At 43.8% G+C, this 25,314-nt stretch overlaps 1 protein-coding gene across 4 annotated transcripts in view; it reads right to left on the reverse strand.

The window, feature by feature from the left end:
* fras1 (Fraser extracellular matrix complex subunit 1) overlaps positions 1-25,314 on the reverse strand; it is a 184,682-nt gene that overhangs the window by 24,074 nt on the left and 135,294 nt on the right. For 2 of the 4 annotated variants that reach the window (XM_026321901.1, XM_026321898.1), the window contains 14 exons: positions 22,686-22,802; positions 21,826-21,940; positions 18,452-18,589; positions 16,404-16,436; positions 12,043-12,174; positions 11,703-11,831; positions 11,374-11,621; positions 10,746-10,897; positions 9,204-9,366; positions 8,467-8,599; positions 5,195-5,385; positions 4,296-4,449; positions 551-814; positions 61-249 (listed from right to left, as the gene is read on the reverse strand). In XM_026321901.1, coding sequence (XP_026177686.1) covers positions 61-249; positions 551-814; positions 4,296-4,449; positions 5,195-5,385; positions 8,467-8,599; positions 9,204-9,366; positions 10,746-10,897; positions 11,374-11,621; positions 11,703-11,831; positions 12,043-12,174; positions 16,404-16,436; positions 18,452-18,589; positions 21,826-21,940; positions 22,686-22,802 — 2,158 coding nt within the window. The remainder of the gene's footprint in view (positions 1-60; positions 250-550; positions 815-4,295; positions 4,450-5,194; positions 5,386-8,466; positions 8,600-9,203; positions 9,367-10,745; positions 10,898-11,373; positions 11,622-11,702; positions 11,832-12,042; positions 12,175-16,403; positions 16,437-18,451; positions 18,590-21,825; positions 21,941-22,685; positions 22,803-25,314) is intronic. The other 2 variants (XM_026321899.1, XM_026321900.1) reach the window with 2 other exon arrangements.

Here is a 25,314-nt window from a genome sequence, read left to right on the forward strand (position 1 = left end):
CAGAACCAAGAGTGACGTGTACTTTAGGACAAAGACAACAGCCTAGAAACCAGCTGACACCTTTGCTGACGTCCTCCTGAGTGAAGCTATGAACGGGACCTTTGACAGAAACCTTCTCCACGTGTCCGTTCTTGCTGAGCTGGAGTTTGCCGGCTGCCAGGTCTTTGGTCAGGATGTACCTGAGCTTCAGGCTGTCCGAGTCCAAGTCTGTACCCTTCAGGTTCTGCTCTGTGATCTTGGCTGAAGAGCCTGAGAAAATTCAGAGAAATCAGTGTTTTTATCTCACTTTGATCACATTATACTCAGACTCACAGTCTCACGTGCTGCTCCTTTATTTCTTAAGTATTTTGTTGTTTCGATTCTGCTGCTGGTGACAGGGATATTTCCTTTTCTTTAATTTGAACAAATCTTTCTTTGTCTATCTCAGAATCTGTATCTTAATCTTCTCTCCACCCGGTACCTGAAGCCTTCACTGCCTTCCAGTGAGTCCAAGTACAACACAGTGTTTACGCCCAACAGGCTTCTCTGTATTTAAAACCGTCAGTCTCACCAGCAGGGAGCTGCAGGCCTCTGTTCACAGTCATTCGGGGGCCTTCGCTCCTCCTGACGTCCATGGTGAACTCCAGACGGCCCGTGTGCGTGTAGAAGCCACTGGTCAGAGAGAAGCCCATTTCGTCCACTCCCCCGCTGACGGTTTCGGGCGTGTAGACCAGCAGCTGATCCAGGACGTCCTGGTAGGTGAAAGTGGAGCCCTGCGTGAGCACCCGGCCGTTCTCCAGCGGCTGAGAGTAGAACTGCCGCCTGCGCAGTTTGCCTGAGGGAAATAAAAGTTCAATGAAGCTCGGACATTAAAGAAGGTAGAGGTGTGTGTGCGCACGTGGTGACAGTAGCTGAGTACAACAGTACTTCAAACTGCGTCTAGTTAAGTATGGTGATTATCTCAGTACATGGAGGACGTCTGACTTTTTTCTTTGACTACATGAAAGACAAGAAATGTCTTTGAAACTAATGAAACTTCACATTCCACTAAACGACATCGATTCTTGCATCAGGTCTGAGGTTTAAATGGATTTGAGCCTAAATCCTGGAGCATAATAAGAAGACGAAGATGAAGACACACACACACACACACACACACACACACAGTAGATTCTTTAAAATATCTGCAGTTTCATGTCTGTGAAGAAGAGCCTGGCCAATTTTAGATATTTGAATTTGGCAGTGAAACAATATTTGAATATAAAAAAGTGAAATGGACCCAGACAGATGGTGATATAGTGCCTGACATTATTGCTTTTACTACAGTAGAAAGAGAGAGATGAAGGGTGAGAGAGGGATGGCACAGCCCACCCCCCACCAAGTCACCCCTGATGAACATTTTTAACATTAACACAAAGTTTTTAGAACAATATCAAAACAACATAGACACAAACTTTGGCTAAATGATGTTTTAAATGGAAACAAAACAAACAGAAACAGAAACACTGACTGCTGCTGTTCTCTGTGATCTGAGCTTTGGACAGGCCTGTCCCTGGAAAGAGCTAAGTTAAGATATTTTACTGCCTCTGCTGCAGTTTACGACAACTGAACAACTGTTTCCCCAAGAGCTGGTTTCACTTCTTTCAATTGATAAGAACATCTGACCTTCATTCATAACTTCGGCCTATTTGGGTTGAAAAGCTTTACAGTGGAATTACCTGTTGATATGGGAAGATGCTTTCAAATCTAATGGTCTTACAGGATGTGCTACTACTTTCATTCCAATAGTATCTTCTTCTTCTCCTTTGGGCTGCTCCCTTCAGGGGTCGCCACAGCCAATCATCTGCCTCCATTTAACCCTATCCTCTGTATCCTCCTCACCCACACCAACTATCCTCATGTCCTCCTTCACTACATCCAAGAACCTCCTCTTTGGTCTTCCTCTAGGCCTCCTTCCTGGCAGCTCTAACCTCAGCATCCTTTTACCAATGTATTCACTGTCCCTCCTCTGAACATGTCCAAACCATCTCAATCTGGCTTCCCTGGCTTTTTCTCCAAACCATCTAACATGAGCTGTCCCTCTGATGTCCTCATTCCTGATCCTATCCATCCTCGTCACTCCCAGAGAGAACCTCAACATCTTCAGCTCTGCTACCTCCAGCTCTGCCTCCTGTCTTTTTTTTTATTCCAGTAGTATAACAGCTGATTAATAATGTGCTGACAATGAACAGCAGGGCTGATTGATCTGTCTGTGTGTGCTGCAGCATCCTGACATCTTTATTCTGTGTGTGTCAGTACAGTGGACGGTTAAAAAGACGAGCTGCCCGGGACCCGTTGCCCCGTATGAAATCACTTCTCTCCTGCTCTCTGTCCCATCAGCCGTAAACACCGGTGGTTTTATGGTCGGGCTACACTCGGCTTCACCGGCTGCTTTATGGTGCTTTTACTGTGGAGGGGAGGGGGGCTCCGGTTATAAGGACGGTCCCAAAGCAGGTGTCTGGCAGAGGGGTGAGCAGATTAGAAAGGTGGAGAGGTTGAAAACTACTCCCAGGTGGACCACATGGACATCTTTGGTGGAATAATCCATGAGGGGGATCTGCTGAACTGGCTTTTTTGAGAAAAACGTCTTTTTCTTTTTTTTTATACAGCTGAATGAAAAAAAAAAGTCTCAGGTGGTTTAGAGAGATGAACTGTGTGTCACCCTAACCAGATAAAAAACATGCAGGCTGAGAGGAGAAAGCAGAAGTTCGAACAGACGAGGGTCAATCAGCTCTTAACGACATCAAACGTTTGACTTGAACAAGAAACTAAATCAAACATCAGCTGAAGAAAGATTCAGTGTAGTTTGATATCAGGACTCAACTGATCAAACATGTCAGTACAACGTGGAACCAATATAATTCCAACAATAAATGTTCCAATCAAAAAGGAATAATCGATATGTTTAGTAATTTATTCTCCCTTTGAAAGAATCTGAGAGTCATTCACACGTTCTCCTATCTCCTAGCCCACGTTCGTAACCTCTCGTTTGGACTACTGTAATTCTTTATATCATGGTTTGGACCATTCCGTGCTGAATCGACTGCAGGTGGTCCAGAATGCAGCTGCTCCCTGCTCCCTGTCAGCTACAGGAGTCATTTTACGATTTTATTGACTCTTTCGAAAAGCTTAAGTGGCCTGGCCCTCTTGTACCTGACAGGAAGGTTGTCTCCACACGTTCACGTTCACACATCAGACTGAGGTTATTAAAGCGAGTTTCCTGTTCTCTGACATAACTGTTGTGTCTTATTATACAATCATAAAAAGTGGGAATCATGCAAATGAGCATATTTTAAATAAAACGAGGATTTAATTGAACATTTTCCGCTGCTGTAAACAGTTTCTGCTGCTGTAAACAGTTTCTGCTGCTGTAAACAGTTTCTGCTGCTGTAAACAGTTTCTGCTGCTGTAAACAGTTTCTGCTGCTGTAAACTTCGATGTGATGACAAACTGCAGGGTAAGAAACTTCAGCAAGCATGAGAAAACTCAATTTGAGAGAGTGAGGGGCTGTCAGGAAAACAGTGTGTGCGGAGGTCACTGGGTCTGAGTGTGTGTTGTTGTTGTGTTGGGTGGTGACGTGACAAATGGCTGCAGTCAGCGTACGATGCTGCGGCAGAAAACTGGCGTGTTTGTCTTCTTTTAAAATGTTTGGGTGTGGAAAGTGAGAGTAATGCGTTTACAAGTGTGTGTGTGTGTGTGTGTGTGTGTGTGTGTGTGTGTGTGTGAATCTGCCATGATCACTGCCCAAAGACCGGTCCAAAATTAATACTCAAATACACTTTGGGAGCAAATGACAATATGTGAGACATAAAAAAGACAGATGTGGACATTTCCCTGTGTCTCAGGTATTTCTGGGTCAACACTGTCTTCATGCTTTGTGCATTGATCCACATGGTTTCAATAAAAGTTGGTCATTTCCTACATTAGAGACTAAAACCAAAAATAAACTGGTCTTAGCTTGTTTGTCTCTTTCGTAGCCGTGCACACAATGACTGAAAACACATCAGCAGCACACACAGCGCTGCACTGGGAGACATTGTCCTTCATTACCAAACCCCAGACCTGAGGATTTGTTAAAGGCTCCAAACAGACACAACTTTACGGCGTCTGAACTCTTCTGTGCACGGACGAGACCTCGAATGTGAAAACCAATCGAGCAGAGTATTCATCGTTAGCTTGTTGTTGAAAATACTGTTAATATAGAAAATGACCGGACTGCTCCTTTAACACAACATAGGCTGTCAAAGTGTCAGTGTGCGTTTTGTCATCCTGCTCACCATAGGCAGGAATTCTGATGATGGTGAAGAGGATCTCGTTCTCCGGTGTGTCCTCGTCGTAGACGCTGAGAGACGAGTTGGTGACGACGACTCCAGAGTTTTCCTCCACGTGGATGCTGCTGACCGACACCACCGGCTCTCTCTCTTTGCTCTGCTGCACAGGCAAACACATTTTTCTATGTTAGTGACACACTCCCAGATTCCTGCAATCACGTGGATGTTTTTGTGCTAATAATGTGAGTGAAACAACACAGTTACACAGAACTGAAGCTGTAAAGACTTATAGTCTAGTATAGTCTAATTTCTATAACACATTCCAGTCATGGACAGGAACTAGTAATAAATAAATACGGTGGCACGGTGGGTTTAGTGGTTAGCACTGTTGCCTCACAGCAAGAAGGTTCCTGGTTTGAAACCCAGCAGGGGCCTTTCTGTGTGGAGTCTGCATGTTCTCCCTGTGCTTGTGTGGGTTTTCTCCAGGTCCTCTGGTTTCCTCCCACAGTCCAAAAACATGTATGTCAGGTTGATTGGTGACTCTAAATTGCCCATAGGAGTGAGTGTGAGTGTGTGAGGTTGTTTGTCTCTATGTGGCCCTGTGATGGACTGGTGACCTGTCCAGGGTGGACCCCTGCCTTTCACCCACAGAGAGCTGGGATAGGCTCCAGCAGGTCCCTGGGACCCTGGTTAGGACTAAGGGGGTCTAGATGATGGATGGATGGTTTTGGATTTGAACAGGAAAGGCCACGTCAGGTGAAGCAGATAAACCTAAAGACATTATCCCAGGTGCTGCAGTTTAAACATATATTACATAAATCTACTAGAAATAAAAAATATTTACTACGTGTTTGTTCGTCTCATTCATGTCTTGGCTCCAAACACTTTTCAGATGCTGCCGTTACCTGGATGTCAATCTCAACACTGAAAGCCTCCGTCTGACTGTGGCCGTCGCTGATGTAGAAGCTGAAGACGTCCTGTTTGGCCTGAGCTTTGTGCTGCTTGTCCTGGACGTAGAAAATGTAGTCTGACGTCAGGTCCTCCACGGTGAAAGGCACCTCTGGGGTTATGACCCGCAAGCCGCCGACCGAGCCTCCTGGTGGGGAGGGAGACCCTCTTTGTTAGTCCTGCATTGCATTCACACTCACGGCTGCATAAAATGATTTCCATAACTTTACATAGGTTGTCACAGAACTCCTGTGTCTCTCAGTCAACCAGTTACCAGACCATTGCTCACAACAGCCGACAGCTCCAATACCAGCAAAACTCGTCTTTTTCCCCAACCAGCATTTTCATTTTGCATCAGCCAGAATTGGCCGGCAGTTTGGATGCAGGACAGGCAAAGCCTGAGACTTTCACTCTTCCCTGCAATTCTCCACCAAAGCCCAGTTGGGCTGTAATGACATGTGCTAACACTGACATCCAAACACGGTGGCACCGACTGTCCCTGCAATTTCTGGAGTTGCAGACGAAGCGTGGGCGCCATGGTCTCAGAAGATGGATGTCTCCATGCTGACCTGCGTCAGAAGACTCGTTAGGTATATTTGTGTGTGTTTCAGGAACAACGGTAAATCAGATCGACGTCTTCTGACTGTTCTAAGGCGAGAGAAGAGAGTCTCCTATCTGAGCATGATGGGAAATCACCTGCAGCCACCAGAGAAATGCTGCTAAAGTTATTTATTATTTATTCTGTTCACAGTATCTGCTGATTTCAGAACAGCAACAGAGACGTAACGCTGCTGCCTGAAAAGACTGACGATGATTGCTAAAGTGTAAACAAGAAATCGGCTGCTGGAGAACACAGCAAACAACTGGACCACACAACTGACTAATGGTATTGATTTTATAGACGAACCAGTAATAAGGTGAAAAACAAAATGTTTATCATGAGGGAAGAGACCAAAACCATTTTGCATCTGTTTTAAGATGAGATAAGATAAACTTTATCCATCCCTGAAGAGAAATTCAGGATTTTTTTAATATATAATATTTGTATTTATCCCAATGTTGTGATAAGCTACAGTCTCATATATACATGGGTACCTGGTGCTAAAGGAAAGGGTTGTGCCAAAGTCATTAGTATTCACCCTGTGGACATGTGGTCTGGTGGTAGAGACAGACTGAGGTTTATAATATTAGTTGGTTAATCAGTCTGACTAACCACTGCTTCATAAAGTAAACATGCTTTTGAATATGCCTTCCAAACAAATGCATAATATTATCTTTAAGGTCTTTAATGTTCTCCTGTATATGCGCCTGATTCTGTGCTGAGTATACACATGTAAATGAAAAACATTTTGCAAACTGTTTTGCATTTAAATATACCACAGAGCGTAGGTGTGTGTGTTATTCTATAGTCCTGCAAAAGCATTAACATGTGGATGAAAGCCCTTTGTGTTTAGATCCATCTGCACAGAGACAAAAAACCATTTTGGGGACACCGGCTGGCCTCCCCTGGGCCCCCAGTGACAGCAGCAGTCCAGTCCCCTCACACTGATGATACCAACAACTGACCCTCTGCTCCAGCAGCCGTCAAGGACAGTCGGCTGGGACATACAGACAGAAGACTGTCGGCTGCTTATCTACAGCAGCACAAATATCTGCCTACATGTGTTTATCCTGCCTTCAATGAGTCCACAGAGAAGCCTTTCTTCAGTGTGTTATGTCAGAGACTAATTACTGTGGACATCCTCAGGCGTCAACTCAGGATAGTCATTCTCTGCTGTTGTGTAAATGTGAGCTAAAAGTGTTAATAATTCAGCGGTGGGTTTATTTTGCCACAGACAGCAAGTTTGAGGTTGTTCTGGCATGAAAGTTTATCCTTGACCTTGGGGGGAAAAACTCTTGGGGAAACTGTTCACAGATACTGCTGGTGATTTGTGTCTGGGGTTTAATGAATTTGGAGTCAAAGCATCTAATCTACATTCCTAATCTCACCTGTAGCTCTGGGTCATGACCGAAAGGACAAGATCTCGGATACAAGCGGCTGAAATGTGCTTCCTCCCCTCCCTTAGAGACAGGGTGAGGAGCTCGGTCACCCGGGAGGAGCTCGGAGTAGAGCCGCTGCTCCTCCACAGCGAGACGAGCCAGCTGAGGTGGCTCGGACATCGGGACCAAATGCCTCCTGGGCTCCTCCCTGGGGCCGGTGGATGGATGTATGGATGGAGTTAGAGCACGTTGAACCGAAAACATGGTGCTAAATTGACACTAGATGCCCGATTACTGACTTTTCCAGGTCTTTCAACCACATCCCATGGGCGTCATCAGCTCAGTTGTAATGAAGCTGGTGTCAAGACTCATCACATGACCTGAGAGTGGACCTTTGGTCATGTGATAATAACAGTCTAGCCTTACGTGGATCGGCTGGAAGATTCATAATTAAACCAGAGGTCAAAACAGAAGCAGAAGAACCAGACACTCAAAATCTCAATAGAAGCTTGAAGCCCCAAAACCCTTAATCCTACATCTCCCATGATGCAATAAGCTCAATGACTATTGCTGCTTCACACTGAGTAAAATCCGTTGATTGCTCCTTAAAGGTAAAGCATCTCTCAACCTTATACACATCATTTTTAATTATCTTACAACAGTATTCTGTTCATATGATAATGTACCTTAGGAATATGGATGGTTATCAAACTGGACTATAGGACTCAACTGCAAACACTCTCATCCCTTTTATAAAAGTGTTAATAGGCCTGCATCTGCATCATGTTCTTTTTGCCGCCCGTGCATATCTCCCAAGTCTTTGACTTTGGATTTTGGACTTTATTCTGCTCCTGCAATTGTCTGTTTTCCCAGTGGGGATCAGTTCTTCTGTAAACCATCTCACCCATTTTTCCAAACGGTTGCTCTCGGGGACAGAAGAAAGCGCAGCAGCAGTTGAGCAGGCATGCAGTCAAAACTGGGACTTCAACAATCTGCAGCCGGCTAACTGGCAGCGCTAATCCACAACATAATCACGCTGTGACAGATGGCATCGCCACCGAAGGGAATTCGACTGGCACCGTGTGAATATGAGTGTGCCATAAATAGAAACGTCAAAATTATTCTCAGTAAAAACAAAGTCACATGTATTCAAACATCTTTGGTGCCAGCATCGTGCAGAAACAGCCACCATCGCCTGTCTGCAACCAGGCTCATACTTCAAGGCCTCAGATAACCAGGTACTTCTCACCTGTCTTGGTGTTTTCGATGAAACCATATTTGGGAGGACTGATGAGCCAAACCAGCAGGTCCTTCCTGGGCGTGTCCAGATCTGACACTATGATGTGATTGGTAGACAGCTGCACACGACCGCCCTCCTGGACCTGGATGTGGATGTTACAGAAAACAAAAATGAACTGAGGGACAGAGTATTTCATTAGTTTTGCTGCTTGAGTTTGTGGGTAAAGCAGGTTTACTCTAAGAGTCTGCAGCATATTGGATTGTTTTGTCGGTAAATCGCTTTTTAAATCAAACAAATTTGTAATCAACACAATTCAGATGTTATTCCAGATCCTAAGAGGAAGTCTGAAGGTCAGTGAATTATTTAGTGTGAGGTCTGACATCTTTGAGTTGTTTCTACTTTTATCATGTCTTTTTGTAATTTCCCACAACAAACCAAAGAGTTTTTATGTGTGGCCACTGGAGAAGGCCCACTCCAGGGTGGATTCTGGTTCTGTTATTGTTTGGTTTTTTTAAAATCTCCTTTGTTGTGTCTGCTGAGGAAAAGGCCTTCAAGCAAAATGAAGGAGAGATTTTAAAAGAGAAACCTTCTCTTCAAATCTTTCAGGAGCTGCAGTTCTAATACATTTTTTATACAATTTATAATTCGGCTTGTACGTAGTTTTTTTGTGCCTGTGCCAGAAATACCACCGAATATTTTTTACGCGATAAAACTGTGTATACTGCATACTGTTTGTGTGTGACTACCTTGATGCCACTTTGGACCGTAACCACCGGCGGCTGTCTGGGTGTGGCGGTGATGGTTATGGTGCACATCTGGTTGTCAAGGCGATTGTTGTCTCCATCGTAAACAACAAAGTAGAAGATGTCCGTTACCGGCTGACTGCCCGTCTCTAATGAAGTGATATACCTGTCGGTGCAGATGTTAGCTCCACATGTTGAACCTGCTGCATGCTGCTCAATGAAAACATAAATATCTGTGTATGTGTTTAGTCTCAGATTGATAAGAGGACTTAGCTTTGCTCGAGACCTCCCATACCGATACAGCAGCTAAGCTCTGCAAAGCACTAATAAAACTGAAAACCATACCAGTTTAATCTTTGCTAATCCCATTTAATTCTCATAAAACAATTCCCAGCTCTTTTCTGTACGAGCCAACGCCACAGAGACAAAACTAATTCTGGTGATTTGAAGATGACCCCCAGAGATCACCCAGCGCTGAAGCTAATCAGGGGCTGCATTATGGAAATGAAGCAGTTAGCATGTGAATATTTATGTTTCAACGTATTTGCTCTCGTAGGGGGCCTCACTACCTCTTGCAGGTAATATTTCAGTGATGCTAATTGCCATTGCTTATGCCAACAGACTGAGTCACTGAATGATTTCCTGCTAATTCATTTGTTTTCTTACTGGGCTCTGGTAACGATAATATCTGCAGAGCCCTCGTCTCGTGAGGAGACACGCTAAATTGAAAGAAAACTGTCTCTGCCAAGCTATTAACGCTTCCTCTTCTGCCGAGGAAAAAACTGATCCCCGTTGACTCAAACTGGATCAGACCAACTGGCCGTGACCACGATGCAGCGTGAAGAACCCTCCAAGTCATTTTCTCTTTTAGAAAGTGAAATCAACACCAGCTTTTCCTTAAAACAACCTCTTTATTAGTGTCACCTCAGCTAACTAACACGCTGGTTCTAAATGAACTGACTCCTCAATGGATTCACACTTTTGACTATCTCTGCAGGCCTCACACTGGACACACTGAGCTTTCCCGACGCGTCGGTTTTACTACTCGTAGTTTCTAAAAAAGCCATCACCATGAGGGAGCCGTTAGCTGAGCTCTGCATCGTCTTTATTGAAGAACTAAAGGTGCTAATTCACACGGCTTCTGGAAGCGACTAAGGGTTTTTGAAAGTCATTTTTAGTTAATAGCTGCAGGTTTTATGCTGATATCACGTTTTATAAGCCTCTGAAGTAGCATTTAAACTAAAACCACGCTCTGGAACAAGGATATTCTTTGGGGCAGTTTTTTAGTGCAGGTTTTAGAGACTCTTGCCTTTGAAGCTGAGCAGAATCACAAATCACAGTGGAATCAGTTTTTCCTTGGCTTTTTGAAGAAAAACACACTGATACTCTTTTAAGGGAATATTTTTGCCAGAGATGATGAACAAGTGCAATGAGCTCATCCTAAATTCGGCCTGTGTCTAAGTTTGGTTTGATTTTTATGATGCCTACGGCGTGTTAAACCTCTCAGCTTCAGAGGACAGACAGGGCCCCTGTTGTCCGACCCACCTGATCCTGTGCTTGTTGATGTCTTCCATGGTGAAGGAGGAGTACTCCCTCAGCTCCTGGTGCTCCTGCTGGGACTGGCTCCTGGTCAGGATGCCGTACATTGGCACCGACACCAACTGGATCCGAATCTGTTCATCTGGGGACGTGTTGTCCTGTAAGACACAAAACTGAGTTGTCCTAAAACTGATGATTATGTAAAGACCACAACAGCCAACCATCCATCTATACCTTTTATCCAGTAGAGGGTCACAGGGTCTAGAGCCAATTTTTTAATGTCAAAGTCACTAATTGATCTAACTTGCATGTTTTTAGACATCTGGACACTGTTTCATCAAAACACACAGAGCAGCCATTGAAAAGTGGAGACACGTTAGCTAACAGCTAATTCAGATTACAGCAGGTTTTAAAACAAAAATCACTTTCGAACTTAACTTGATAAAGAAAGTACAGTGATACTGTTCAATTCTGCACATTGACCTGCCAAAGTGAAAACTAGTCAATAAATATGTTTAAATGAATTTATTTTGTCTATCTATTTTATCTATGTGCATGATGCATTAAAACTCTACTAATGTTTACTAATGTTGGCTGTGAAATGAATCTTCCTGTAAAGTCCGTCCTCACTCACAGTGTAGGTCAGGTGTGAGCGCCTGATCACGGTGCTGCTCTTCTCGCCCACTTCCAGCGACAGCGTGGCTGTTGGGTCTCGCTGCGGCCCATCGCCCCCGGCACCCAGCACCGTCACCTGCACCACCGTGGTTGCCATGGAGATTCCATCACTAACGGAGAAGGTGATGGTGTCGTCCTGGGTGGAGAGGCCGGCGTGTCGGTACAGCAGGACATTGCGGGTGATGTCGCTGAAGGTGAAGATGTCACCTGAAGAGGCAGAGAAGGTGTGAACGGGGCTGCATGTGTGTGTGTGTGTGTGTGTGTGTGTGTGTGTGTGTATCATCTCACCGTTAGCCATGCTGATGTGTGCGCTGCCGTCAGTCTTGATCAGTTCTCCGTGAAGCGGCGCTTCCACCAACTCAAACTCCAGCTCATCTGGAGCCGTGTCAGCATCACTCACTGCCAGCTGCTGCCCACCTAACACACACACACAGGAAGAGAGATGAGGAAACACACACACACACTCGCAGACACACCACTCTTTCTTCATGTTATTCATCAGAGCCGTAGTTCAGAGCTGATTATCTCACACAGACTGCTTCATCACACACTGCACCTCTTCACCACAGGCTCTCGCTTCAGAAATGAATATTAGTGATATGTGTGTGTGTGTGTGTTCTTCCCTTACCTATGGTGGTCTTTCCCCCCAGGCTGACCTCCAGCAGCGGGTCCAGGACCTGAAACACAGGTGGCTGCTGGTGGTTTGACAGAAGCAGAACGGCAAAGTCCAATTCTGGAGTCGTGTGTTCCCCATCTGACACTGAGAGACACACACACACACACACACACACACACACACAAATGATGCAGAGAAACACACCAACATATTAACAAGGACAAAGAAAATGGTGCAAATCTATAAAACATGAAAAATCAGAGAACCAGCCGGAGAGAGAAAAGTTATTAATGAGAGAAAGAAAAAAGAAGAGAAACAGCAACAAATTGTTCCGGTTGTAATTAAAAAATCTCCATGAATCACGACCCAAAATCAATGAACCAAACAGCTGAACAATTTATCAGGAACTCAGGTGGAAACTCATTAAACTCATAAAATCTTTCAGGGAATTATCGGCGCTGTCTGCTCCACACGACCCGAACAAGCCAATTATCACATTGAGATATAAAAAGATAGTGAGATCGATGGAGAACCACAAAGTGACAAATGGTTTATATCAAATCTTGGTGCAGCAGCTCATATTTGAAATATCTGTGCATTTTTCTGCTTCATGCTGGTGAATAATTAAACACTCAGGATTTAAAAAGAGGAAATTAGCATCAGAGACTAAAAAAATATTCCTGCATGTTTGATGAATTTACAAAAGTGCTCGAGCACAGCACAGCATGGATTTTCTCTGATGCTAATTATAGAAATATCACCAAAGGTTACGAGAGACAAGCTGGAAGCAGCAGAAGAAAACATCCTCTTTGTGCAGGCTTCTCATTTCATATGAATAAATTCTTAAAGTGTTTTCATTTCAGCAGCGATAAATGTTTTTTACAAATATTATCTTATTTGTATTTGTGTTTATAATGCAAGAAATGAGTCACATTGAAAACACTCAATATGTTCCCCACTGTGGTTTTTAATGATTTTTGGAACATGCAGAAAATAAACACTGACAGTGGATTTTGCTCCAGGAGCCGTGTGATATGTGATACTACCACTGTGGAGTCTTATTACTGAGATCCAGTGTAAAGGACCTGAACTGATCACAATCACTTCTCTAAGGAAACGAAACGAAGAAACGTTGCACAGAGGGTCGATATTTGACGCTTCGTGAAATATGCTTTAAATAGGGTTTGTTGATGAGTTACAGTGACCCAATAAATCTCTTGCCTCATGATACAGATAAAACACCCTGCCATGTCCTGTATTCAAACTAATTTAATTTTTAATCAAATGACCATGGCCAAGATTGCCCACCTGAATATACAGTACAAACCTGCAGTTTGTTTATGTAGTTTTTATTATTTGTCTCTACTTTAATATCTATTTACCTTATGTCTGATTATCATCTTTGTTAGACTTAGTAAATTTATCTCTAGTATCAGGCTACGTACCACAGGCCTTTAAGACTGCAGTAATCAAACCTTTACTCAAAAAGCCTAGTCTTGATCCAGGAGTCTTGGCTAATTATAGACCAATATCCAACCTGCCATTTATTTCTAAAATCCTAGAAAAAGCTGTTGCTAAGCAGCTATCAGACCACTTATACAGGAATGAACTATTTGAAGATTTTCAATCAGGATTTAGAGCACATCATAGTACAGAAACAGCACTGTTAAAATTCACCAACGAGCTTCTCTTCGCCTCAGATAATGGACTTGTTTCTATACTTGTCCTCCTAGACCTTAGTGCTGCATTCGACACTATTGACCACAACATCTTATTACAGAGACTGGAGCATGTGACTGGTATCAGAGGAACAGCATTAAAATGGTTCCAATCCTATTTATCGGACAGATTCCAGTTTGTTCATGTCCATGATGAACCTTCCACACGCACAAAAGTTATTTATGGAGTTCCACAAGGCTCTGTGCTAGGACGATTCTGTTCACCCTGTACATTTAGGCAATGTCATTAGGAAGCACTCTATCTGCTATGCAGATGACACTCAGCTGTATCTATCTATGAAACCTGTTAACACAAACCAGTTAACCAGCGTGTCTAACTGACATAAAGACCTGGATGACCAGGAACTTTCTACTTTTAAATTCAGAGAAAACAGAAGTTATTGAATTTGGGCCTAAAAACTTCAGAAATAACTTTTCTAAAATTATAGCTACTCTAGATGGCATAGCCCTGGCCTCCAGCACTACTGTAAAAAACCTTGGAGTTATTTTTGACCAGGACATGTCCTTTAACTCACACATAAAACAAAACTCTAGAACTGCCTTCTTTCATAATTAGGAACATCCTGTCTCAAAATGATGCAGAAAAACTAGTCCATGCATTTGTTACCTCAAGGCTAGATTACTGTAACTCATTACTATCTGGATGTCCCAATATCTCCATAAAAAGCCTCCAGTTAATCCAGAACATTGCAGCCAGAGTCCTGACAGGAACTAGCAAGAGAGGTCATACTTCTCCTATGTTAGCTTCTCTTCATTGGCTCCCTGTAAAATCCAGAGTAGAATTTAAAATCCTTCTTCTCACATACAAATCCTTTCATGATCAAGCTCCTTCATACCTTAAAGACCTCATAGTACCATATTATCCCAATGGACTCCCCTCACTTCCCTTCCCCTCTCCCCTCACATGTATATTCCACCATTGAATGTCACTAACCTTGTGCTCCCTCCCTCTCTCTCTGTTCTCTCTGTACCTTCTGCAGGTGTCCCTGGTCCTGGAGCTGTATATTGCTGATGTGCAGTTACTGGTCCCACCAACCTGTAGTGTCTATTTGTTGTTTATTGTTGCTGTTCTTTTCTCTCTGCTCTATCCACTCACCCCAACAGGTCGAGGCAGATGGCTGCCCAAACTGAGCCCGGTTCTGCTGGAGGTTTTTTCTTCCGTTAAAGGGAGTTTTTTCCTCTCCACTGTCACCTTGTGCTTGCTCATAAGGGATTTGTTGGGTTTTTTTGTTTTTTGTAAAGTGCACTGAGATTGTATTGTGATTTGGCGCTATACAAATAAATTGAATTGAATTGAATTATGTTAATTATTAAGTAAACCAAATTAATTAATTTAATTTGGAAAATTGAAAGAACAGGCAGATACGGAGTGTGTAAGAATTTCTGTAATAAACTTTCAGTTTTTCAAATAATCAGTGAATCATCTCAAAAACAGTTTCCGAAGGTTCTGTCTTTGTATCTTGTTTTATCCAACAAACACTCATAACTGAAAATATTCAGTCTTGAATCATATGAAGAGAAAAAGTCAGATTGAACAGTTGCATGTTTTTCTTCTGTGCCACAGACCAATAAGTGACTGAACTGTAACTGCTGTTGAACTTTTGTCTGGCCACCTGAAGAATTGTCATTGTTTACTCACAGCCCTGAAGTTAGAGCGATGAGGATGAAAGCACTGGAGACTACAGTCTGGGGCTGTGTGCCTGAGACTCCAGGCCTACACTAAAGTGAAAAACACTTTGGTGACGCCTCCTAACGCCTGAAAACACATATTTTCCAGCTCCTGCTGGGGATGGAGAATGGCAGCTCTTCATCAAACATGCAGTAAACAAAAGAGAAGTGGTTTCATCTGCAGAGTAAAGGCCAAAGATTCAGAGCACAGAGCCTCAGAGGATCCGCAGACCTCGCCGAGCCAGATCAGTGCAGACAGTGATGAAAGTCACATAAAGCCAAGTGACACTGGAGGAGATGGAGGTGGAAAAGGAGGAAAGTAGCACAGGGATGATGAGGAGGACAGAAATTTAGGCTGGAGGAGAAAAAACAAAACTGGCAAGGAGGGAGAGAAAGAACAGGAGGTGAGGAGACGAAAAATCCAAGGGGAGGAAAGAGAAAGGACATTTATGGGAAGGGAAACAGGAAAGGGTAAGATGAGGGGAGGAGAACAAATGAGAGGAAGAAGAAATGAAATGTGGGAAATGCATAATAAAGAGGAGACGGGAGGAAGGAACAAGGAAAAACAAAGGAGAGAAAAGAGAAGGCACAAGAACCAAAGAGGGGAAAGAAACGGTCACAACAAGAAAGATGAAAACCCACTGGAGACCAAATTAAAGGGGAAAAGGAGATGACAAGGGAGGAGGAAAGAGAAAGGATGTCATGTGGAGGAGATTAAAGGAGCCGGGAGAAGACAGAGAAGGCAGGATGTGACAATTTTATGAATTCAGAGACTGATAAGCAGAAGGAAGAGGAGAAATTCATGGAGAAGAAAGGAAAGAGGGAAAATAGGATGGAGAGACTGTGGAAACGAAGAGAGGAGGTGGAGGAAGAGCTTGTCGGAAAGTGGAAATGATGACAGGATGAGGGGAACAGAGGAAACTAACACCCTCCTCCTCTGAGAACGACCAGAACTGAAGCATTTACCTGTGAAATAAAGGCTCAGCGACTCCGGCAGACCTGTTGGGGTCAAAAACAGAAAGCTCTTACAGATGAAGTAAAAAAAACATGGCTTCAGGCAGAGCTGACAGGCTGTTGCACTGAACTTAGAAACTAAACGGATGGCGCTATAAGGCATAAAACCTCAGGAGGCAGTTAGGAGCTCCAAAAAACCCAGATTAAGAAAAACTAAACTAGCTTTGATCTTGGATCAGGGATTATCTCTTGGAATGAACAGCTTATAAAAACGAAGAAGATTTCCTCAGAAAATGTGGCAGAGTGTTTATTGTTATAGCCTGGTGAGGCAATACAGGGTGAGATCCAGAATCCACACCAGAAAAAAGAAGAATTTTCCACAAAAAGTGAAGCAAGAACCACCAAAGAGTTCTGGGTAATGGGTCTTCTTTCACTTTGTGGTGCCATGTTTCTACAGTAGCCCAGAATGGACAATCCAAACACTGGCTCTAGACAGGAATTCACATTTTGTCTTAAAGGTGACAACCATCCTGGTGCTTGGAAACAGGCGAGGTGTGAGGGGGGTCCAGAGGGTTGCATTCTGCAATCCCACCACTAGGTGCTGCTAAATCTTTCACATTTTACCCACTGCACCTTTAAGAGTTCAGTGGACCCACATCTTCAGATCAGAGGATGATTTGTTTTGGCCATTATATATATCACATTTTACATGTGATCTGTCTGATGAGTCATTTGGCCTGTGGTTCCGGTTTTGATGTTAGGCACTGATTCTGCCTGGACCCTGGACTCGCCTTGGTGGAAAAGGGGTGAAAGACTGGAGCTACTTCGCAAGGCATCACTCTTTGAGGGTGTGGGAACGAGAAGGAGGATGCACGATGGTGCAAACAGGCAGAGATATGTGAACACACACAGTTAGGGACCGATGACTCATATGGTGAAATGGGATCTGGACCAGATTTGGTCTCCCCTGACTGGGACCACTATGATTTTCTATGTTCATGTGTGTCTAAAACAAATCTTCTCTCACGTCTTCTGTATGAAAACGCTTGTGTCTGACATGTGCGAAACATCCAACAGTAACACGCTGGGACACGGCCAATATGGCGAGCTGTCATGTGACCTGATGATATAAAAAACCTTTATATAATTGGAAAAAAGGAAAATGCTGACGTTACACAGAGGATTTGTACAGAAGCAGTAGTCTGCTCCTCTTTTATTTCAGTCTTTCTGTTATACCACACCGATGCAGGATAATACATTAATCTGTATTATGATGTTTGTACTGACAGAATTAGAGACAGTCATGTAGCAGTTTCTTATGAGAGCCTTAGTCACCTTGTTAATAGATGGACCCGTCCAGCTGCAGCAATTTAGCGCTGCCCTCCCATAAACCCGAGGACTCGAGTGAATTTACGTTGCATTTGCTGCTTGCTCATTAATGTTAATTGGTAAGAAGTCATCATCACCAAGTCTGAAGCTGAGTGGTGTCACATTAGTAACACCCCCAGACGTGAGACAGGGGCCCGGACTGTTCCCCCTCTGCCTACACACACACGTACACGTGGCTTTAACAAAACCCCGACAGCGGTGACAGCAGGTGACAGATTCAATCATGAGAAACTGCAAACTTGCAGCAGCTCTATGAATAATAAATCACCTGAAAATAATATATGGCAGCACCATTTCTGTGTGGTGAAATTAGAAAACTAATTTGGTGTTACAGTATGAGGCTGGGATTACTTCTTTTGTTTCCACAGAAAGAGCCCGTGATGGGCGAAGGCAGGCTGCTCAGCTGGAGATTGACAACAAGCTGCTGAGCTGAAACCCTTCCAAAAATAAACCAGGCCACAATCAGCCACGCGATGCACTTTGTCTTATTCTGGGATGCACGGGCCAGGCTGACTCAGTGTCCCAAAAGCTGCACGATTACCCAGGGACAAAGCTGCAAGTCCCCTAATTAAAGTGAATTATTAGATCTGCTGCTGCAGGTTAGTGTGCGTCAGTGTGTGCACTGTATTTTATGATTGCAATCACAGCTATGTTCGGGGTGTGTGTCTCACCGATGAAGGAGTACTGGTAGAGCTCCTGCAGGTGTGAAGGGGCCGGCGGGGGTCTGTAGACGATCTTGCCGTTGTTGACGTCAGCCTGAGTGAAGTGCTTCACTGGTTTGTACGGTCTGTCCCGGTGTTCAATCGCCCCTGAAAACAACCAGCACAGGAAGAGGTTCCCATTAGTCCTGATGTGGCCACTGATCCTGTGGCTTCAATGGAAAATAATCAGAGCAAACCTGGAGGGTGACGTGAGCTCAGTAACCCGGATGGTTAAAGTTACACTGAAGAGGTAAGAGATGAAAAAGCTATTGTTCAAAAGAAAGACATCCTGACTATAACAGGAAGGTAAAGAAGTCAAATTTATTTATATAGCACCTTTCACAGAGTCATAAAGTGTTTTACAATAATATCAGTAAAACAGGTCAAGCATAGATGCAATCAAACACACACCAACACATAAAATCAAAACCAATAAGAGAGGAAAGCCGCAGAAATTTAAAAACAAGCTAATTATGCTGCTAATTAAAAGGAATGAATAATGAATTTTAAAATGGATCGCCAATTTGTTGAGTTTCTGCTTTAAAAAGAAAACACACACACACACACACAAACACACACACACCCGCATACAACAGCTCCACAACTGTGGGACCAAAATGAACAAACGTGGGCTTTATGGATCAGCAACATCACTGGGAGCTTAGAAAAACAATGAGCCTCCCAGTCCTCATCACCAGGACAGCGTGGGATGTGAAAAACAGAAATTCTAATTTGTACTTCTGCCTGAACAAAACTCTAAATTAGAGAGTGAAAACAAACTTCTAATAATGAGTCTGTGACACTGATGCTGTTGAACCTGTTCTACTATCCTGACCTGCAGCTCTGCAGTGTAAATGAAGCACAGCAGCACAATCAGTTTTAGCCATTTGGTGTCACACTCTGCAGCTCACAGCCTGGTCCCTGCACTGGGACCACTGGGGTGGAAAGGGATTTAATTGTTAACCTACAGTAGATTAGTGTGATCTAGTGTGAAATGTTGTGTTTATTCGCCCATGACCGTTTCACAACCCTAACCACGAGTTTGTTACTGTAACCATGGCGATACACCGCAACCTTTACCAAACCTAATTAGGCTTCTAATTTTTTTTTTGTTTTGTTCCTACGGGTCACCAAGTTAGTGTTTCTGCCGAAAAACGAATGAAACTAACTATGTTAACTATCTGTTGAATGGCTGTTGCCATGGCAACCAAGGTTCAGTAAGTGTGCAGCTACAAGGAACCCGTGGGTGGCATTGAGAAGCAGGGGACAAATGATGTTCAGGTTGGAGGTCTTGGACGTTTTGCACTGTCTCGTTGCCTCGTGTCTCTTTTTACTGATTTTGTGCCTCTTTGTTGTCACTGATTCACTTTCTGACAAGAAATAATTGTACAGTTATGTCATTTCATACAGCGGCTGAGGCCCAGATGACCTTTGACCTGTGCACAGTAGATACCCTTGATAGATACCCACTTATTCCTTAACCAGGGTCCCAGGGACCTGCTGGAGCCTATCCCAGCTCTCTTTGGGTGAAAGGCAGGGGTCCACCCTGGACAGGTCCCCAGTCCATCACAGGGCCACATAGAGACAAACAACCTCACACACTCACACTCACTCCTATGGGCAATTTAGAGTCACCAATCAACCTGACATACATGTTTTTGGACTGTGGGAGGAAACCAGAGTACCTGGAGAAAACCCACACAAGCACAGGGAGAACATGCAGACTCCACACAGAAAGGCCCCTGATGGGTTTCAAACCAGGAACCTTCTTGCTGTGAGGCACCAGTGATAACCACTAAACCACCGTGCTGCCTTCATCCTACTTCTACTTCTGTAATACTCCTCACCAGAGAAAAAAGGAGGAGGGCTTTTCAATGCAGAAAAATTTCACATGCACTAACAACACGTGCACTTTCATCAGGTGTATGCAGCATATTCACTGCTTTTTACTGTATTTGTGTTATTACAAGGCTGTCAGGTGCCTTATAAAAATACTTCTTTAGCCTAACTTTATTCAAGCAATAAGGTTATTTATTGCTCCCAAGCAGCTCCGGCCTCAGAGACATGTTTCTGTAAATAGTATTGGCTGCTACACAGCAAAATAAGACATTTGGGCACTTACTAAACGCTCAGTGACTGAAAAGTAAGCAACACTCTCGCTCTCAAAACAAAACCTGCACATTAACATTTTAATCTTAACAGAAACTGGATACTGAGTCAAACCTACTTTTTAAAGTAAAACTTTCATGAGAAATATGACTGTTCAGTCTCCTCGCTGGCTCTGTGCAAAATAGTTTCTACACAAATGTATTAGTCCATTAGTTGATGAATATGACCCATTGTAAATCGTTTCTTGCTCTCATTAGACAGAGAGCTAAAAATGATACAGCAGCCTGTCAGATGACCCGGTGCTGAAATGAATGGCTCTGGTTCTGAACGCCACATTAAATTCAGCATAAAGGAAATCAACACTCCTTCTTGTAGAAGTCCAGACTGAACGTGGGTCATTAATAATTTTGGCAGGTGGTGATGCTACTTAATCAGGCCTAGGAGCAGGTTTTTGGCTGCTACAGTATTCCTGCTCTGGAAAAACTAAACCTATGAATAAGGCACTCATCTTAGTAATTTGCTTATACGGGCATTTAGAATATTTATAAGTATATTTTTTGTTTAAGAAGGAAAACTGATGTAAACTGTTCTTAAGCTTTTCCTGTTTCACCCTGAGAAGGTGAAATGGGGCGTAAACCTTTAATGATCCGATCAATAGGCAAATATTGGCCATGGAAACTCTTGATCCCATTGTTTCTCTCTTGTTGGAATAAATTGGTTCTTTCTGCTCATGTCTGACCCACGTGGGGGGAACATTAGGTGATGGGACGTGTTTCTGGGAGGGACAGAAACACGGAGGCACCAAAGCCAAACTGGTCTGTGGCTGATACGACGTTTTTGTTGGAGCCTTTCAAAGATTTAAGGATCGTTGGACCTTGATGGTCTAAAGGCTCCAAACAACCAGTTGTTGAAACAAGAGTTTGAGAAGATGAACGAAGCCAGAATCCACAGAACCATCGACCCAATCAGACCGACTTCTTCTTCTACTGTTCTATTTCCTACAGATTAAATGGACGACTAAAAAGTTATATTCCAATAAAAATCTTTGACACACATTTGATCAGATCAGTGTCTATGTAAAGAGTTAAGTTCTCTGAAGAAATGTTGACCATGTATCTAATCATAGGGCTCCAGCTCCTGCCACAACTTAGATTTCTATCTTTCTAATCTTTTCCACATTACGAGGGACGAGCTCTGTGTGTGTGTGTGTGTGTGTGTGTGTGTATTTGTGTGACCTTGTCCTGGCGGTAGTGGTTTGGTGATGTTGTAGATCAGCTTCTCACTGGGAGTCTCAGAGTCGATGAAGGACAGGGCTGAGGGCGTTATCTCTGTCACCCGATCCTCCAGAGCCTGAACACACGCACACACACACACACACACACTGAGATGAGAGCAGTGGCACAGCAAGAGCTCCAACCCTAACATGCCACGTGTGATTCTAAATGAGGACTGAACCCAAACTACAAGACCAGCAGACCAGAGATCAGACTTTCCAGGAAATGATCAAATAAACAGACAAATTATTTATTCTCTATCTTTAAACAATAATTAGGTTTAAATTCATGATAACATGATAAAGTAGGGGAGCCTGACTTGAATAATTCAGCAATTAATCTTTGGAAACAAAGTTTTCAAACTCATAACACTTGGTTGTATACTTAAGATCCTGCACACCATAAAAGCTTAATGATATGTGCATGGGACCAAAACCAGCAAACTAGGGCTGCAACTAACAGCTATTTTCATAATTGATGAATCTGCTGATTCTTCCTTGCAGCTCTGCAGCGATGAACCAGAAGTGACACAGAAATTAGGTTTCTCAGTCTCAGAACCACTGAGTATTTGTGAAAACTTTAAAAAGCAATCACCAGCTGAATGCAGTAAGATAATTTATAAAAAACTATTAGAGAAATTAGTTTTCTCTCTTGGCCACGTCTTAATCATTAGCTTCTATTGGTTAGTTAAACTGGATCATTGATTTATTTATTGTTTAATCAATTAGTGTTACAGGTTTATCTGGAAAGTTGTATTACTTTATAAAAGTCCAAGTTTTTTAGGAGGCCTGTGTAAGTTCGCTTAATTTTGTGTCCCTCACCGTGATCTGGAGCTCACAGTCAGGGGCCAGCTGGGGGAACCCTGGGATCTGAGGCAGGACCCCTACGGTGAAGGTCTGGGTGTCACTCTGTCGTACTGGAGCTGTCTCTGTGGAAACCTGCAGACAAATAAATGCACATAGACACTCAGAGATTAAAACAATAAAATACACTCCTCGCACAGACCTTCCTATCTTCCCCGTTACTCATCCTCTAGTCTGAAATCTTAACCTTCAGCACATTATCTCAATAAATGTCTGTTTTCCACAGTGAACCGGTTTGTGAATTAGAGATGACGACGTGCTGGGGAGAAGATAGAACAGCTGTGGAAAAAGCACGGTACAGTCCGATAACTGTGACGACAGAAAGTGAACCTGACACTGCACAGAGTCTGTTTCTGTCCATGAATCAGTCCACGCCACGAGAACTTTGATGAAGGAGATGTTAACGTGATCTCATTGTTCAGCTGACCATGTTGAAGAACTAATATCTGACCAGTGTTGAGGCATTTTGTACTAAAGCAAATACACTGATGTTCTGATTTTTGCATAATAATAATTTCCATCCTTGTCCAAACATCCAGCATCAACTCATCCATCTTCTACCTGCAGCTGTTACCAGGCAACGTAAGTGTACAACAATAATACTCAAAGCTCATGAAGTTATCAATTATAATACTTTTCCATTTAGAAACAGCTTGTAGCTGTAGATGTAGATGAGCCTGGATGGTTGAACAACTATGAACCTACCCAACCTTCAAGTCTGCATCCATTTTACGTCACTGCTGCAAAATAACTGAGAAGCTTCAGCACAAACTAAATTTCCAGCTGCTGTTAATGATCGTGGTCAGAGTTAAAGTATGAAATGAGAGCAAACAGCCTCCTCTGTCCTGTCACAGGTTTCGTTACAGCTTCTCCAGGTTTTACAGGGCGATCCAAACAACACGCTGTTGATGGATCCGTCAGTCCAGCACATACTGTGGATCCTTTCAGGCTTTTCAACAAACATCTAACGCGGTGGGATTGTTCAGAAGACACCGTGTAAGGCAGAACAGTCACAGACGCCAAGGCCAAAATCCTCTTTATCAGCAGGAAAACTATGCTGTACTACAGTGGGGCCATGACCTTTGACCTCCGTGCTTTTGTTAACCTGAAACTCAGCAGATGATTTAAATCAGAATTTGAGATGATGGCACATGAAGGAGAAGCTGGAGGCTCAGTCTCATCCCCGCTGCCTTCCTGTGTGTAATGAGGCTGAATTTTGTCTGTGCTACTTTCTCCCCACACTGCAGTAAATTACTAAACAAGTTTTCATTTCAACTCTGACATCAAACTCTGTTACTGCTGCTCATTTATCTCACTCACGCTCTACTGTATGTGGGGAAAACTCTCTTTCCCCTGATATACATAAGCAACAGCAGCAGCTCAGTTGTTCCTTCCAAAAGCCAATTTTTGTCACCACTTACTTATTCTGGGGCTGCTGCTTGTTGCTGTCACATCAGTGGCATCTGGGGGAAAGAAAGTTCAACCCTGTGTAGTCGCTCTGCAACATAAAGGCCTGGAATCAGCTTCGCCAGTCACACTACTACAAGAGTCGGTGCTGAGTCAGGGATTTATTGACAACAGTGTTGCAGCGGTAAATTATTGATTATGCAGTGAAATCCATTCAACGTGAATGACATAGGGGTGGAATGGTGGTTAGAGCTGTCGCCTCACAGCCAGAAAGGTCTGGGTTTGAATCCCAGGGTCTGCATGTTGTCCCTGTGTCTGTGTGGGTTTTCTCCTCCCACAGTCCAAACACATGCAGGTCAGGATTAGGGTCTGAACCCAGGTGGACCCGGGGCCTTTCAGTGTGGAGTCTGCATGTTGTCCCTGTGTCTGTGTGGGTTTTCTCCTCCCACAGTCCAAACACATGCAGGTCAGGATTAGGGTCTGAACCCAGGTGGACCCGGGGCCTTTCTGTGTGGAGTCTGCATGTTGTCCCTGTGTCTGTGTGGGTTTTCTCCTCCCACAGTCCAAACACATGCAGGTCAGGATTAGGGTCTGAACCCAGGTGGACCCGGGGCCTTTCTGTGTGGAGTCTGCATGTGGTCCCTGTGTCTGTGTGGGTTTTCTCCTCCCACAGTCCAAACACATGCAGGTCAGGATTAGGGTCTGAACCCAGGTGGACCCGGGGCCTTTCTGTGTGGAGTCTGCATGTGGTCCCTGTGTCTGTGTGGGTTTTCTCCTCCCACAGTCCAAACACATGCAGGTCAGGATTAGGGTCTGAACCCAGGTGGACCCGGGGCCTTTCTGTGTGGAGTCTGCATGTTGTCCCTGTGTCTGTGTGGGTTTTCTCCTCCCACAGTCCAAACACATGCAGGTCAGGATTAGGGTCTGAACCCAGGTGGACCCGGGGCCTTTCTGTGTGGAGTCTGCATGTGGTCCCTGTGTCTGTGTGGGTTTTCTCCTCCCACAGTCCAAACACATGCAGGTCAGGATTAGGGTCTGAACCCAGGTGGACCCGGGGCCTTTCTGTGTGGAGTCTGCATGTTGTCCCTGTGTCTGTGTGGGTTTTCTCCTCCCACAGTCCAAACACATGCAGGTCAGGATTAGGGTCTGAACCCAGGTGGACCCGGGGCCTTTCTGTGTG

Source organism: Mastacembelus armatus, chromosome 9, assembly GCF_900324485.2.
Source record: "Mastacembelus armatus chromosome 9, fMasArm1.2, whole genome shotgun sequence".
Taxonomy (NCBI): Eukaryota; Metazoa; Chordata; class Actinopteri; order Synbranchiformes; family Mastacembelidae; genus Mastacembelus; species Mastacembelus armatus.